At 63.4% G+C, this 13,570-nt stretch overlaps 2 protein-coding genes and 1 long non-coding RNA gene across 4 annotated transcripts in view; 1 reads left to right on the top strand and 2 right to left on the bottom strand.

The window, feature by feature from the left end:
- Positions 1–3,216: 3,216 nt before the first annotated feature.
- LOC137673469 (5-hydroxytryptamine receptor 3A-like) lies at positions 3,217–7,996 on the top strand. Of its 2 annotated transcripts, XM_068418285.1 has the most exons (10): positions 3,217–3,283; positions 3,856–3,858; positions 4,778–4,941; positions 5,104–5,148; positions 5,284–5,393; positions 5,981–6,150; positions 6,366–6,526; positions 6,785–6,995; positions 7,176–7,409; positions 7,583–7,996. In XM_068418285.1, exons 1-10 carry the CDS (start codon positions 3,217–3,219, stop codon positions 7,882–7,884), a joined length of 1,467 nt encoding a protein of 488 aa, XP_068274386.1. In that variant the 3' UTR covers positions 7,885–7,996. The 2 variants fall into 2 exon arrangements, with proteins under 2 accessions (XP_068274386.1, XP_068274385.1); XM_068418284.1 differs by lacking the exon at positions 3,856–3,858.
- On the bottom strand, positions 7,849–9,567 carry LOC137673470 (uncharacterized). The gene is made up of 3 exons (XR_011049739.1): positions 9,312–9,567; positions 8,703–8,892; positions 7,849–8,036 (listed from the first exon to the last, which is right to left on the bottom strand). It is a non-coding gene; the product is annotated as an uncharacterized lncRNA (long non-coding RNA).
- Positions 9,568–10,668: 1,101 nt separating this feature from the next.
- The window catches only part of ZBTB16 (zinc finger and BTB domain containing 16), a 54,044-nt gene continuing 51,142 nt past the window's right edge, over positions 10,669–13,570 (bottom strand). The window contains 1 exon segment of the mRNA XM_068418182.1: positions 10,669–13,443. Within this exon segment, the coding sequence (XP_068274283.1) occupies positions 13,214–13,443 (230 nt within the window). The 3' untranslated portion in view covers positions 10,669–13,213.

Below are 13,570 nucleotides of genomic sequence, written 5' to 3'. Positions count from 1 at the left end.
GCTGGGGTGAAAGGTGAGGAAGGCAGAGGTCAGATTTTTACATCCAGGTAAGCTGGAGTGTGCCTGATCTCTGCTGCAAATCTACCTTTGGGATGGGGTCTCTGCCGAGAAGGCGGCAGGCAGCCCGTGCAGCGGAGGCAGTGCTGGAGCCCAGCTTCCCTCTCCTGCCCGGCGAGGCTCTGTCACGGGTCTCCTTTAAAAAATAAAAATAAAAAGGAAAAGGCAGTCACAGAAGAACAAACACTGGTCGAGTCTGCTCTCAGCAAGGCGATTCCTGCCTAACCTCGGGTGATATTGTGCCTGCGACGCGCGGCTGCCGTGCCCGCTCGGGATGAGCTGGATCTCCTTCATTAACAGCAATGGGCTGCAAATACCTTCCCGTAGTTATTATTACCTGGCTTTAATTGACAATGAAACGGTGGCAGAATATTGTGAACACCTGAAGGGTGTCTAATGGAGAAGAGGACTGAAAGGAAAGCGCTCCCCTCCCTTCACCGGGGGGTTTAAAGGCGTTGGGCTTGGGATGGGCTCCGTACCCACGAAGCTGCCAGCACCCACAACGACCCACGGCTGCGATTACCTTCGCCAAGGGTGTAGCACCAAGCACCCTCTCTGGTCATGGAGCCACGCAAGGGGGTGCCAGGGCAGAGCCCCTGCATGACCCCATGCCCCGAGGACCCTCATGGTGCCCCAGGGATGCAGCGACCCTGAGCATCCCCGAGGACCACTGCCCCGCCGAGGGTCCCGCATCCCACCGGTGCTGGGGGCTGCTGCGAGCCCACCCGTGCCAGCGCCGGCAGCCCTGCCTGCGCGCGGTGTTTATTTCATGTCTCGCAGCGTTAAATCATAGCAGACATGCAATTCGGGGGAGCGCGAGGCTCCGTAATGGGCGGCCTCGGGCGCGTGATGGGGCCGGGGCCGGCAGGCAGCCGCGCTGCCAGGGCTCCTCCGCGATGCTTTATTGCTTTTGACGCTCCAAACGCGCTCTGAAAGGCGAGTCCTGCCAGCCCGGAGGAGGGCTGCTTCCCTCTCCTGCCTGCGCTGCGCCGGGGGGTGCTGCGTGCCACCGCAGTCGAGACCCCCCTCCCTGTTCCCACTGTGGTCCCCAGCCCGGCTGCAGCGTCCCGTCCTGCAGCCCCCGGCAAGTCCCACGGCCCAGGGCGGGAGCTGCCGAGGTTGCCGCAGAAATAACACCCCACGGGGCTTGGTTACGCTCCCGGTAAGGCCAGGGTGGGGCGATGGGGGATGCTGAGCATCGCCGTCCCGTCGCGGATGGGGATGTTGAGCATCATCCTGTCGCATCGCAGTCACCTCGTGCCTGCGCTCCTGTGCTCTCCCCAGCCTCCGAGATCACCTCGCTCCTTGCTAAGCACTAAGTTCACTGCTTGCCCAGCCAAAGTATCTCCTTTCCATGTGGCTCCCCTAGGAAAAAGCCCTTAGTCGATATGAAAAGCTAGAAAATTTCTTCCAGGAGCCAACAGGACACATGTGAATGGGGACTGGGGCTCTGCCGGCGGTCGCTGCCCGCGACGTCGCAGGTGGTGGGGGACACGTGGCTCCTCCTGGCCCCGGGGAAGGGACGCTGCTGCTGCGGGCAGAGCCCGGGCAGGACGCGGGGCTGAGCCACGGGAAGCCCCGGACGCCAAGCGCTTCGATTCCCAGAAAAGCAATTACCGCGCAGCAGATTACAGGGCTAATAAAATCCCATTACGCCATTTCAGAAGGTAAATCCGATCCGGGCGCTGCCGACGGATATCAGCCGTCCCACAAACAGTCCCGCCAGAGCCCCCCGCGCACGCGCGTAATACGAGGCTATAATAGATCACGCTAATTAGATATCCGATACCAGGAGGGCTGATAGGAACTACATTAAAATCTCTTTAAGATGACGACGTAAAACCCAAGGGAGAAAATTCAGAGTTAATGATGCTGCAGCAGAGGCTCCGCTTGAGCGGTCCTCGCCCCCTCGGCCGCATCCTGCCCACCGTGGATGCGGGAGGAGAGGGGGCGGAGGGGGGCACGGTCCCCAGCGCCGCTGCCCGTGATTTTCATTACCCAGATTCAATAAGGGGAAAGAGCTCGGAGCTGCCTGCGCTCCCCGGGAGGTGACTTGCCAGCCGCTAACGGAGCCGAGAATCAAATTAGCCCCGGCTCTGCTCTCGCTCTCTCCCTGACACCGCTGCTGGCAGCCGAGGGGGAGTTCATCAGGGCCGCGCACTAATTCTTATCTCGTTTAAGTGACTCCACGCTGCCAGCTGATGCGATTTGCTCTGCGCCGCCGCCGCGGGCTCCGGTCTCTGCCCAGTGCTTCCAGCAGCCGGCAGCTTCCTGGGGGCACGGGCGACCACAACGCATCTAAACACAGACATACGTACACTAATATATAAGATTATAGGGAATGGGGTGGGGGCAAGGCTCCTGGGCCAGGCAGAGGGATGCTGCTGTGCCCCAGGACGCTATGCTCTGACCTGGAGGGAAGGATGCTGCGGCCTCAGCAGGGTACCCCTGTGCGGGCGGGCACTGAACAAATTTTTGCTCTCAATGGTGTGGGACCAACCTTTGCTTATGGCCTTGTTTGCCCAAAGGTGCTGAATATTTGTTGAATAACTGGTGAGAACTGCTTTCATGTGCTGAAATTTACATGCAAATAGATTGCTGCAATGGCCATAGACCCTTCTCTTGGGGCAGGCTGTCGGGGAAGTCTTGCTGCCGCTGGAGGTCTTGTACCTCCAGAGCCCCCCGTTCCCATCCTGATGGAAACCCACCCCGTGCCAGCGCCGCGTCTCTGTAACCTCCCGGGACAGACCACCCCGTCTCAGGGGGCTCCCCCCTGACTTTCCGACCACCGACGAGCTCCTGGCACAGCCCTAGTGCCCGCAGCATCCTCTCCCCCTGCCATGCCCCCGCTCCTGCTGCACGCAGGCACCACGCTTGCGCCCCGAAACCCGCTTTTCCACGGCCAGGCGCCCGGGCGGGGGACGGGGGAGCCCCGGGGGAGCCGGCAGGGTGGGGGGGTGGCTGGGTGGGTTCCTCTCGCATCCTCCCAGCCTGAAACTTGATGCAGCGGGAGAGGCTGATCGCGAGATTAATTGGGCGTTCTCAAAAACCCGACGGCGGGGGGAAAGCGAGCAAGGAGTGCTGCCTGCCTCCCTGCTCGGGCTCACTCCTCCGCGGAGGTGGGGAGGAGGGAGGCAGCGGCTGGGAGCCGGCAGAGCCATGACGCCCGCCGCTCTCCGGGCGCTTCTGGCCCTGCTGCTTCTCGCCCCGACGCTGCAGAGCCCAGGTAAGGCGAGGGGCGTTGCGGGCAGGGCTGGAGGGCTGGGGCAGAGCGGGGCGCTCCCCGTACGGCACGATACCTTCCCAAAGCCCGAGCAGTGCTGCACGGCACGCACAGGCTGCTTTTTAGAGAACTTAATGCCATTGAAAATCACCGTACCTGGGAGAAGCCCGAGGGTGGGAAACCTCTTCTGCCAGAGCCCGGAGGTGCTGCCTGCCTGGGCGACGCGGGCTGAACGCCTGCAGCGAGGCGACGCGGTGTTTTAACCCAGCTCTGTGTTGTGGGCTCATCGGTACGGGGCTTCGGAGTACCCTGGAAGCGTGGGGGGTCCCAGCCCTGAGGACAGAGAGAAACAGGGTGACCTCCTGCCTGCCTGCATCCCTCTGCCTGAGCCCCCCACCCGCCCTGTGCCAGGCGAGTTCCTGGCACGGGTTTGGGGCTGGGCAGACCGGCACGGTGCCCGTGGCAGATGCATGGAGTGGCCAGGGTGAACCCAGCGCCGTCCTCCCTCTGCAAAGCCAGAGCAGTCCGACGCAGAGCTGGGCAGCGCGGGTGCGAGGAGGAGGAGGGAGCGCGAGCCGGTTGCCGCCAGCTGCAGCAGGGAAGGCCGCTTGGCCCCAGCTGCGATGACGGCAGCGCCTGCTTTCCTCCCCTCGCCCTAATTGCTGCCTCTCGCCCCCCCCACCGCCTCCTCCGTGGGCGAGGGCTGTGAGCCCGGCCGGCTCCCCGGCATTACCCATCGCCTGCCATGGTGGAGGGGCTGAGGCTGCTGGGGTTTTTTCAGCTTAAAAGGCAGATTAAAGTTCCCTTCCCGGCAGCTTTTCCCAAGTTCCCACAGATCTATTCCAATTAGTCCCTTTCATTACGAGGGAAGCGGACTGCGGGGCTGGGCGTGCTGGAGGGCAAAGCCACGAGCGCGGCTCCGCTGCCCCGGCTCGGCCGCAGCGTCGCGGGCTGCCCGCAGCGAGGACGCGGGTGCTGAGAGATGTCGGCTCTGATCAGTGGTGCCGGCACCGGCCGAGGGGTTGTTTCCCCAGGAAACAAACGCCGAGATACCTAATGAATACCCAGGTACCCAATAAATGAATTCAGCGTCCTGGCTCATCTCTGACCGTCCCCTCCTCCACCTGCACAGCAAAGAAACAATGCCCCTGGAAGGAGGGAGCGTAGGAAACGTACCTGGGGGCAGCAAGTCCCTCGCAGTGCCCACTGCCAGTGCCCAGGCACCTGCCCAGGGGAGGCGGGAGATGGCAGCCCTGCCCTCTGAGGCCCGGGGACAGGTCACGGCCCCAGCCACCTGCACAGCAGGAGACATGAACAAAGTGTTAGACGGTAGTTCTGGCAGTTTTGGTTTCCGTCAGGGTGCTCCTGTCTGATGGGAAGCCCCAGCCGGTGAGCGAGGGATGGCAGCCGGCAGCGTCCCGTGGTTCGCAGCACACCCCAGCGATGCCGGCCACTGCCCCGGCGCAGGCAGCTCTCCATCCCTCCCTCTGCCCACAGGTACCCGCCGGGGGGGCCACACACCAGAGCCCCCCGAGCCCGCCCTGCGCCGCCTCTCCCACTACCTGCTGGCTGACTACCAGAAGGGCACCCGCCCCGTGCGGGACTGGCGAACGACCACCAACGTGGCCATCGACCTCATGGTCTACGCCATCCTCAGCGTGGTGAGTCCTCCGCTCCCACCCTGCGCGGGGTGGGGGCAGCTGCCGCGTGTCTGTGGCAAGGGGAGCGGGTACCTGGTGTGCAGCATCCTCCTGGCGCGCTCTGCCCGTCCTCTGGAGCGCCAGGACCCCCCGTGCCGATGCCGTGCCCTCTTCTTCCTGCAGGATGAGAAGAACCAGGTGCTGACCACCTACATCTGGTACAGGCAGGTGAGCAGATGAGACCGTGCAACCTCACCCCTCCCTCACTGGGACCCCCCGGGGCTGAGAACCCCTGCAAACACAGGTTATCCCATGGGGGTGGAAGCGACCTTGCCCTCCAAGCCCCTCTCCCTTGTTCCCCAGCACTGGACGGACGAGTTCCTCAGGTGGGACCCGGCGCGCTTCGACAACCTGACGCAGATCTCGCTCCCTGCGGAGAGCATCTGGGTGCCCGACATCCTCATCAACGAGTTGTGAGTGAGGCGAAGCCCCCGGGGCGACGGCAGGCACCCAGGGGTCGGACCCCCCTTGCCCAGCGCGGGCACGCGCCGCCCCGTGCTTTGTATTCCTGGCACAGAGCTGGCAGCCTCCCCGCGTCGGGAGAGCTGCAGATGGGGACGGCTCGGCAGTTGGGCCGCGTCCAACGCTGGCTAACCGCAACCGCCGGTAATTACCCGTGCCGTGCCGGGGGTGGGATCCAGATATCTGGAGAAAGGCTTTGTGAAGGCAGCACAATGCGAGGGCAGCTGCAGAGCTGCCGGCCCTTCCCGCAAAGCCAGCCAGCGCCCTGCCCTGTTTGCTGGGATTTAAGGTGTTCCCACTGGCTCCAGAGAGCCCCGGGACAAGGACACAAACCGTCCTGGGGCTGGGAGAGGGCAGCAGCCCCGGCAGCACAGAGGTGATGCCAGGCAGGCACGCTTGCACGGGTACTGCCGAAAAAGCAGCTCGGGGGGGTCAGCCCCCGGCTCCTGGGCAGTTCCTGTCCCAAACGCCGCTCAGCAGGAGCAGCCCCTGCCCAGAGCGCTCCCCAGCCCTGGTCTCTGTCCCTCATGCCCCGCAGCGTGGATGTTGGAAGGTCCCCCCGTGTCCCCTATGTCTACGTTAGCCACCACGGGGAGGTGCAGAACCTCAAACCCATCCAGGTGATGACCGCCTGCAGCCTGGACATCTACAACTTCCCCTTCGACGTCCAGAACTGCTCGCTCACCTTCACCAGCTGGCTGCACCACAGTGAGTGCTGGGACCCGCGCGGCCAGGGGGCTCAGGGGGAGCGGGCAGGACCTCCGCCGGGCTGGAGCTCCGTGCAGAAGGCAACTTACCCCTCTAGATGGCCCCAGCGGACCGGGGATGCGCGCGGGGCGGGCAGGCACCCAGCCCGGTGTGGAGGTGCCGGCAGCTGCACCGGGCCAGGCACCCCTCGTCCTCACCTCCTCTCTGCTCCCCAGTCCACGACATCAACCTCTCGCTGTGGCGGCAGCCGGAGCTGGTCAAGTTCGACCGGAGCGTCTTCATGAACCAGGGTGAGTGGGAGCTGCTCTACGTCCTCAGCCACTTCCAGGAGTTCAGCGTCAAGAGCAGCGACAGCTACGCTGAGATGAAGTTCTACGTAAGCGTCCTCAGCCGCCACGCTTCTCAGGGACGGGGCGCTAAGGAAGGGTCTGGCCACCATCCCTATTGCTCGATCACCCAGCTGCTCCCTGCTGCGGTGCTCCTGCCTGCGGGCAGGAGGCTCCTGACATCAAGCCCTTCCTCTGCCTCACCTTAGTGCGTGCCACCATCCGCGCCTGCCCTGGTGGAGAGCCGCGCCAGCTCGAGCCCTCATTTCCACCCTTCGCTGAGCCTCTCCTGTCTCTCTGTCCCACAGGTAGTCATCCGGAGACGCCCCCTCTTTTACACCGTCAGCCTGCTGCTCCCCAGCATCTTCCTGATGGTTATGGACATCGTGGGCTTCTACCTACCTCCCAACAGTGGCGAGAGGGTCTCTTTCAAGATCACCCTCCTGCTGGGCTACTCGGTTTTCCTCATCATCGTATCCGACACGCTGCCGGCTACTGCGGTTGGCACCCCCTTGATAGGTACGGCGGCGCTACCTGCCAAGCCAACTCCTACGGCAGTCCTGGGCCTGGGGCAGTGGGAGCTGCTGCTCCGCACAGAGACCACAGGTCCCCTGGAGAGGTGGGCAGGGAGGACTCGCTCAGGACCGTGCTCTGTGCGTGAGCCTTTGCGGGCCACTCATCTCACTGACGTCTCCACAGGCGTCTACTTTGTGGTGTGCATGGCGCTGCTCGTCATCAGCCTGACGGAGACCATCGTGATCGTGTGCCTGGTGCACAAGCAAGACCTGCAGCCCCACGTCCCTGACTGGGTGAAGCACCTGCTGCTGGAACGAGCCACCGTCCTGCTCTGCATCCGGGACAGGAAGAAATTCAGCCAAAGCAGGACGCAGAGCTCGGACACCTCCAGGCAGGTGGAGAACAACGACAGCACAGGTGAGGGCTACACCGAGAGGGCCCACGGGAACCGAAGGGGACTGGGCGCCCTGTAGCTGTCTACATCCGTGTAGGCGCTGTTTCAATGGCAATCCAGATGCCCGGGTCACCCCCAGCAATCCCAGCTCCCCGCCTAAAGAGATTTTTCACACTTGCCTCTCTCGATCCCGCAGCCAAGCTGAACCACTACGGCGGCGAGGACCCCCGGGAGTGCGAGGCAGCGGGGGGCGCGAGGCCTGCCCCACCGGCCTTTGCCGGCCCGGCGGAGGGCCCCCCGCCAATGGACGGCGTCCTGCGGGAGGTCGCGTCCATCCGCCGCCTCCTGGAGAAACGCGACGAGTTCCGCGACGTGGCCCGCGAGTGGCTGCACGTGGGCTACGTGCTGGACGTCCTGCTCTTCCGGGCCTACCTGGTGGCCGTGCTGGCCTACAGCATCACGCTGGGCACCCTCTGGTCGGTGTGGCGGGACGCCTGAGCGGGCCGGCCTCGGGGGGCCGGGTGGGTGGGCACCCCGCACGCCGCCCTGCTCCGGGGGCCGCTCCTCGGCCCTGCGCCTCGCCGCTGTCTGCTGGCCCCGGCTGGGGCACCCGCCACCGCCCCTGGCTGGATGGCAGCAGGAGGGCAGAGCTGAGGAGAAGCCGAGCACTGAGGACCCCTGCCCAGGCCCTGCACCCCCCTCCCCGCCCGGCACGGCCCGGCCCGGCCGCCGCTTCAGCACCGCGGACAGCGGCCCCGCGCCTACCGCCCGCCCGGGGGTCCCCGCGGCACCGGGGGTCCCCCCCCATCACCCCGGCTGCCCCCACACGCCCGTGTCCCTTTCTCCGTCACTCCCCCGAGTCTTTACCCCCCCGCACGCCTGCCCAGCAGATCCCCATCGCGCTCCTGCCCAGCAGTAACCTGGGAGAGAACCAGTGCCAGCCAGCGGCAAATGAACCGGGGTGCAAACGGGGCTGGCTCCGTGGGCACCCGGTGCTGGAAGAGGCCCAGGGGGTCACCGATTGCTACGGCAGCACTGGTCAATCCCCCTGCTCCCTCTCCCCACCCCTGCCAGGGCTGAGGCGCGAGGCTCAGGGGAGAGGGCAGAACCACTGGCTGCATCCCCCGAGCAGGGAGCTGAGCCTGAATGCGAGCAGCAGATCTGCCCAGCACAGCACCTGCTCTCGTTTCAGAGCTGGAGGTGTCAGGGGGTTGTGACAAGAAACACTGATGGTGTTTTTGGGGTGGTCCCCGGCCCCGCCACGCTTGCCCAAGACCCTGTAAAAGTACAGCTTGCTCTTCACGGCGGTAACGTACCTGAGCAACCAGCACGGGCACCATCCTCGAAAGCGCTGGAGATGACGGGGACCCATCCCGTGCTCTAGGAGCGTCTCTGCGTACGGTCAGGCTGCAGGCAGTGGGCTGACAACGCCCATCTCTCCTACATCGACCCCCGAGCCCACCGGCCCTGGACCAATGGCCCCGCTCACTATCCCAGAGCCGTCACCTGCAGGAAAACTTCCTGCTGAGTGACACGGGGGCTGAGGAAGGGTGGAGCGGGCTCCTGCCAGCGCCGGCCCGTGCTAACGCGCTGATGGTCTGTAAGTGGCTGCCTATTGATGAGGTGTCCAGTTAAAGAGTTTGCAAGACACTAAATCAGCCCATTGATCCTGGCGAGATCGATGGTGCTACAGACCTGATCACTGCAGCGGGCAATTAACACCCTCTGGAACGAGCCGCCTTCATGTAACATCAAACGCTCCAACAGACAAATCCAATGGGTCCATTGACCCGGGCGCGCGATGCCACCCAGCCCGTGTGTCAAGGAGGGGATGGGGTGGCAGGACCCCCGAGCCAGCCTCGCCATCCCTCTCCTGCCCGCTGGGACCCTGGATGCCCCATGGGGGCCCACCATGAGATGCTCACCTGTGCTGCTGAATCTCGTGGACCACGTCGGTGGCTGCTCGGTCCTCATCCTTCCCTGTGCTAGGGAGCCGTCCCGCGCCCAACCTGACACCCTCGCTCAGCTCAGCGGTCCTTTCCCCTGGAAGAGGAGGCTGCCTGTGCTGGAGGAAAGATCCAGGTTCTCCCTTTGCCCTCTCGCTGCTTTGGGAAGTGCCGCACGCAGGAAAAAGTTCCAGGCGTCTCTCCGAGAGGAGCCTGGATTTTCCTCTTTAAAAAAAAAAAAAAAAATCAATAAATCTGAATCTAATCTACTAATAAAGGTTTAATGAGGACATAATGTTGATGGAACAGAACATTGTTGCAGCATAATCGCTCCCAGCTGCTGCGCGAGCGTGCAGACAAAGGCCCGGTCCTACGACAATTTCCCCGTTGTTATAATAACGCCTTTGTGCCCAGCCGAGCGCCGGAGAGGGGCTTCGTCCCCCCTGCTCCGGGGATGCTGCAGCCGGCGGGTTCCTTGCCGCAGGACCACCTCTGCGCGCCTGAACCAGGACCAAAGCTCTCCCCCACTTGCCCAAAGCCCCCCTGGAAGAGCCGTGCTGGGGGAGCTCCGGGAGGCGGGGACCACCACCAGCACCTCGGGGCAGGCACGGACCCCCCCAGGGCACGGGATGAGCCTGGCCTCGACACCAGCACACGTGGCAGCCCTGCGCACGTCATCCATCCTGGGGGAAAAATAAGGGATGCTTTGCACCCAGTGCCTCCCACCGCGCCGTAATTAATGATTAACCGCACCGTGGCGGGCGGCGGGCAGCACCCGTGGGGCGCGGGCACGGCCGGGCGGCGGGCAGCACCCACCTGGCCCCGCCGTGCGGTTCACCGCGGCACAGAAGGAGCGCAGGCGCTGCGGTTAATGTAGTCTGTAAATAAATAAAGGAGGGCTTAAGCTTAGTGTACAGCAATCAGTCGAGAACTACAGGATAATTAACGCGGCGGGGGGCCAGCCTACTCCGCAGTCAGGTTTAAATGAACGAGCTCACTTTCACTGAGGCAAACTTGCTCAGCTCCCTGGGGAGCGAGCAGGCAGGGACGCGGGCAGGGGCGCGGGCAGCGCACCGTGGGACCGGGGGGTGCGTGTCCTGGGACAAGGGATGCGGGTTTGCTCCCCGTCCGCGGGGACGTCGGCACCCCGGGGGCACCCACCACCACCGGGGTTGGTTTAGGGATGGGACCCCCTCCCCACGCCCCGGGGGAGCCGAGCAGGCACCCCCAAACTCACCACCGTGGGTCCCCCCGCGGCTCGCCCCGAGCTGGTGGCACGCATCCTTCCTCCTCCTCCTCCTCCTCCCGGCAGGCACAGGAACAGGAGACGACAGGCCGAGACAACGGAAGTAACTTTATTGGTTGGTTTTTGTTTTCTAACTGCAGATCCAAGGTATACAACTGAACATTGCTATTTTCTTTATGAGACTTATAAATAAAAATACAAAAAATGTTCACTACAAAAAAATCTACCGTTAGTAGGATGTAAAAAATATTCTCTTTGCTATAGAAGGCACGAACTTCACTTAGTGACACATGGAGAGAAAAAAACCTGCAGCAGTATATTCTTCTTTTTTTTTTTTTTCTTTTTTTTTTTTTACCTCTGTCAGAAACACTGAAGTCTTACAAGAAATGCATCTGAATCTACACAGGACGAAGGCAGATGCGGAGAGCTGCAACTAGGAGACACCACAACTGGGTTGGTTTTTTTTTTTGTTTGTTTTTTTTTTCTTTTTCTTTATTTTCAGGAAACTTTTAGCTAACGGCATCTGTGGCTAGAGGACAGAGAGGACTCGCAAGCAGAACCGCAAGGGAGCGAACGGCGAGGGGACGGGGCGAGAAGTCGTACAAAAAATAGGAGCCGATAGATACTCTGAGAAAACCGAAGGGGAACTGGGGCACCTTCTGCGCCCGGGCTCAGAGAGGTGCTGAGGTAGACGGAACGAGGACAGCGACGGACCCGAACCACGAGCGGCAACACAGAGCAACGGGACGGGCGCTCACGACACCGACGACAAGCCAGGGGAGGGGGCCCCGCGCGGCGCTTGGTCCTCACGGCGATCACACACACATATATACCGACATATATACGGAGGGGCGGCGGGGGCGAGCGATGCGGGCCCGGGGCACCGCGGCATCGCCCCGACACCCGCCCCGGCACCGGCGCGGCCGGGAGGCTGCGGCACTCGGGGAGCGGGGGGGGACGGGAGGGGAGGTTAAAGCAAAAAAAGCCACACGAGCTCGGCCGTGTGCTCCGCGGCACCACGGGGAGCCGCCGCGCGCGCACCAGAAATTGCAGCAACTTTCCGTGTGAAGGAACTGGATTTTTTTTTTTTTAATATTTTTTTTTCTTTTTTCTTTTTCTTAGGCACAACAATCAACAAGCCGTTCTCCACAGTCACATCCCGGATTGTACAACAGCGGCGGCCACCCCGCGAAGGGGCACACGCGCGTGCGAAGCCGGACCGGGGCGCGAGGGAGGATGCTGCACCCGCATCCCTGCTCGGCACCGGGACGGGCTCTGCCGGGAACCGCAGCCCCAGCAAGGGGGGCCATCAGCATCCCTCCAAACCGCGTCCCGACACAGTCCTGCTCCCCCCAACTCTTCTCCCCCACTTTTCACCCAAACGCAGCAAAATGACAAAAAAAAAAGCGGCGGCCGCCAGCGCCGCGCGGGACGGGACCGCAGAGCCCGCGCCCGCAGCCGCCACGGAGAAACACAACAAAAACGAACACAAGAGGTAGCTTCAGAACCGACACCCCCGGCCCCGCGGGGCCGGGCAAAAAATACCAGTTTTGGTAAGGATAATGCACAACGGGAGGCCGGCTGGCGCCCGCCCGGCCACACCGCCCCCGTCCCCCCCAAATCAATAAAAGCTCATGAGGTCACAAAAAAACGAGGTAATTTCAAGTAAAATGTGCTAAACGCGGAAACATTCCAAAAGAAAGTTCAAAAAAACCCAACGAAAAGCAAAAAAAAAACGGCGAGCGAAGCCACCTGCCACCGCGCACCCCTCGCCTGCGGGCTCCTGCAGCTGAGGGCTGGGCAAAACACCAGCTCGGCACCTTCCGGGCGCCCCAAATCGGCAGAGGAAAGAGGATCCCCCCGCTCGGAGCGACGCAGCACACCCACGCCGGCACCGGCATCGACCGCGCGTCACCAAACCAGTGTCTCCGCGCAGGGGCTTCGCCCTCGCCCCGGGAAGGCAGGGAGGGAAGGGGAACTGCATAGAGAGGTCTCTGGTCAGGGGGAGGGCGGCAGACCCCGGCAGACCCAGACCCCGGGCAGCACCGCGAGGCACCCCGGCTCCCTACCCCAAACCCCCTCCTCCGGCCGAGATCCCCCGGGGACGCTCTCGACGCTCGCCGGCGCTCTCCCACCTGTGACGCCGCAGCCCGGGAGCCCTCCGGGAACGGGGGCCGAGCCCCTCGCGGGGCCGTGCCCCACGTGTGAGCCCGGGTCCTCAGCGCGGCAGCCACGGCGGGGTCTGTGCGGTGAGAGAGGACACCAGACATTAAAGCCTTCCCAAAGCACCGGCCGTACACATGTTTTTGGGGGAGAGCATCCTTCCTACACGGTCATCCCGGCAGCGCCGGCGGCCGGCACCGGTGGCAATGGAGGGGCCGGCCAGGGAGAGAACTCCTGGGGGCTGCGAGGGGTGAGAGCTGCCCCGCAGCGAGGGTGCGAGGGCACCGGGAAGGGGAGTGGATGGGGCTGGGGAAGGGGCCGGCGCACCCCCAGCCCCGGCACGAGCTGCAGGATTGTTCTGGCGAGAAGCGACGAGCGAGAACCGAAAACAAACAAGGCCACGGATGCTGCGGGTTCGGTGGTGGTTTTTTTTTGCCCAGTCCTCAGCCCCGCCGCCCCTGCGCCTCCTCCCTCAGACGTAGCAGAGGTAGAGATAGGTCTTCTCTATCCGCCAGTCGGTGGGGATCTCCTCGGGCTTGTGGCCCTTCATGTGCTTCTGCATGGCGGAGAGGCTGGGGCAGTACTCCAGGCAGATGGTGCACTGGTACGGGGACGCGCCGTTGTGGGTCCGGAGGTGTTTGATCATGGCCGAGTAGTCCCGGGAGCGCTGGTGGCACAGCTTGCACTCGAAGGGCTTCTCGCCTACGGGAGACGGGGGCGTCAGGGGGGGCTCGGGGCCTCCCCGCGGTAATTAACCACCCGGCATCGACGCCGCCGCGGCGGGCACAGCCGATAACCGAGTAATGAACAGCAAAACCGATCCCGCTAT

Source organism: Nyctibius grandis, chromosome 25, assembly GCF_013368605.1.
Source record: "Nyctibius grandis isolate bNycGra1 chromosome 25, bNycGra1.pri, whole genome shotgun sequence".
NCBI lineage: Eukaryota > Metazoa > Chordata > Aves > Nyctibiiformes > Nyctibiidae > Nyctibius > Nyctibius grandis.
Note: the sequence above shows the minus strand (reverse complement) of the source record. Positions and strands in the feature narration are given on the sequence as shown.

Excerpts from the sequence above, each read along its gene's own strand:
- LOC137673469 (XM_068418285.1), top strand. The coding sequence starts at position 3,217 with ATGACGCCCGCCGCTCTCCGGGCGCTTCTGGCCCTGCTGCTTCTCGCC. Across the intron at positions 6,527-6,784 it reads ACGCTGAGATGAAGTTCTAC|GTAGTCATCCGGAGACGCCC; the intron begins GTAAGCGTCCTC and ends TCTGTCCCACAG. Across the intron at positions 7,410-7,582 it reads GGAGAACAACGACAGCACAG|CCAAGCTGAACCACTACGGC; the intron begins GTGAGGGCTACA and ends TCGATCCCGCAG.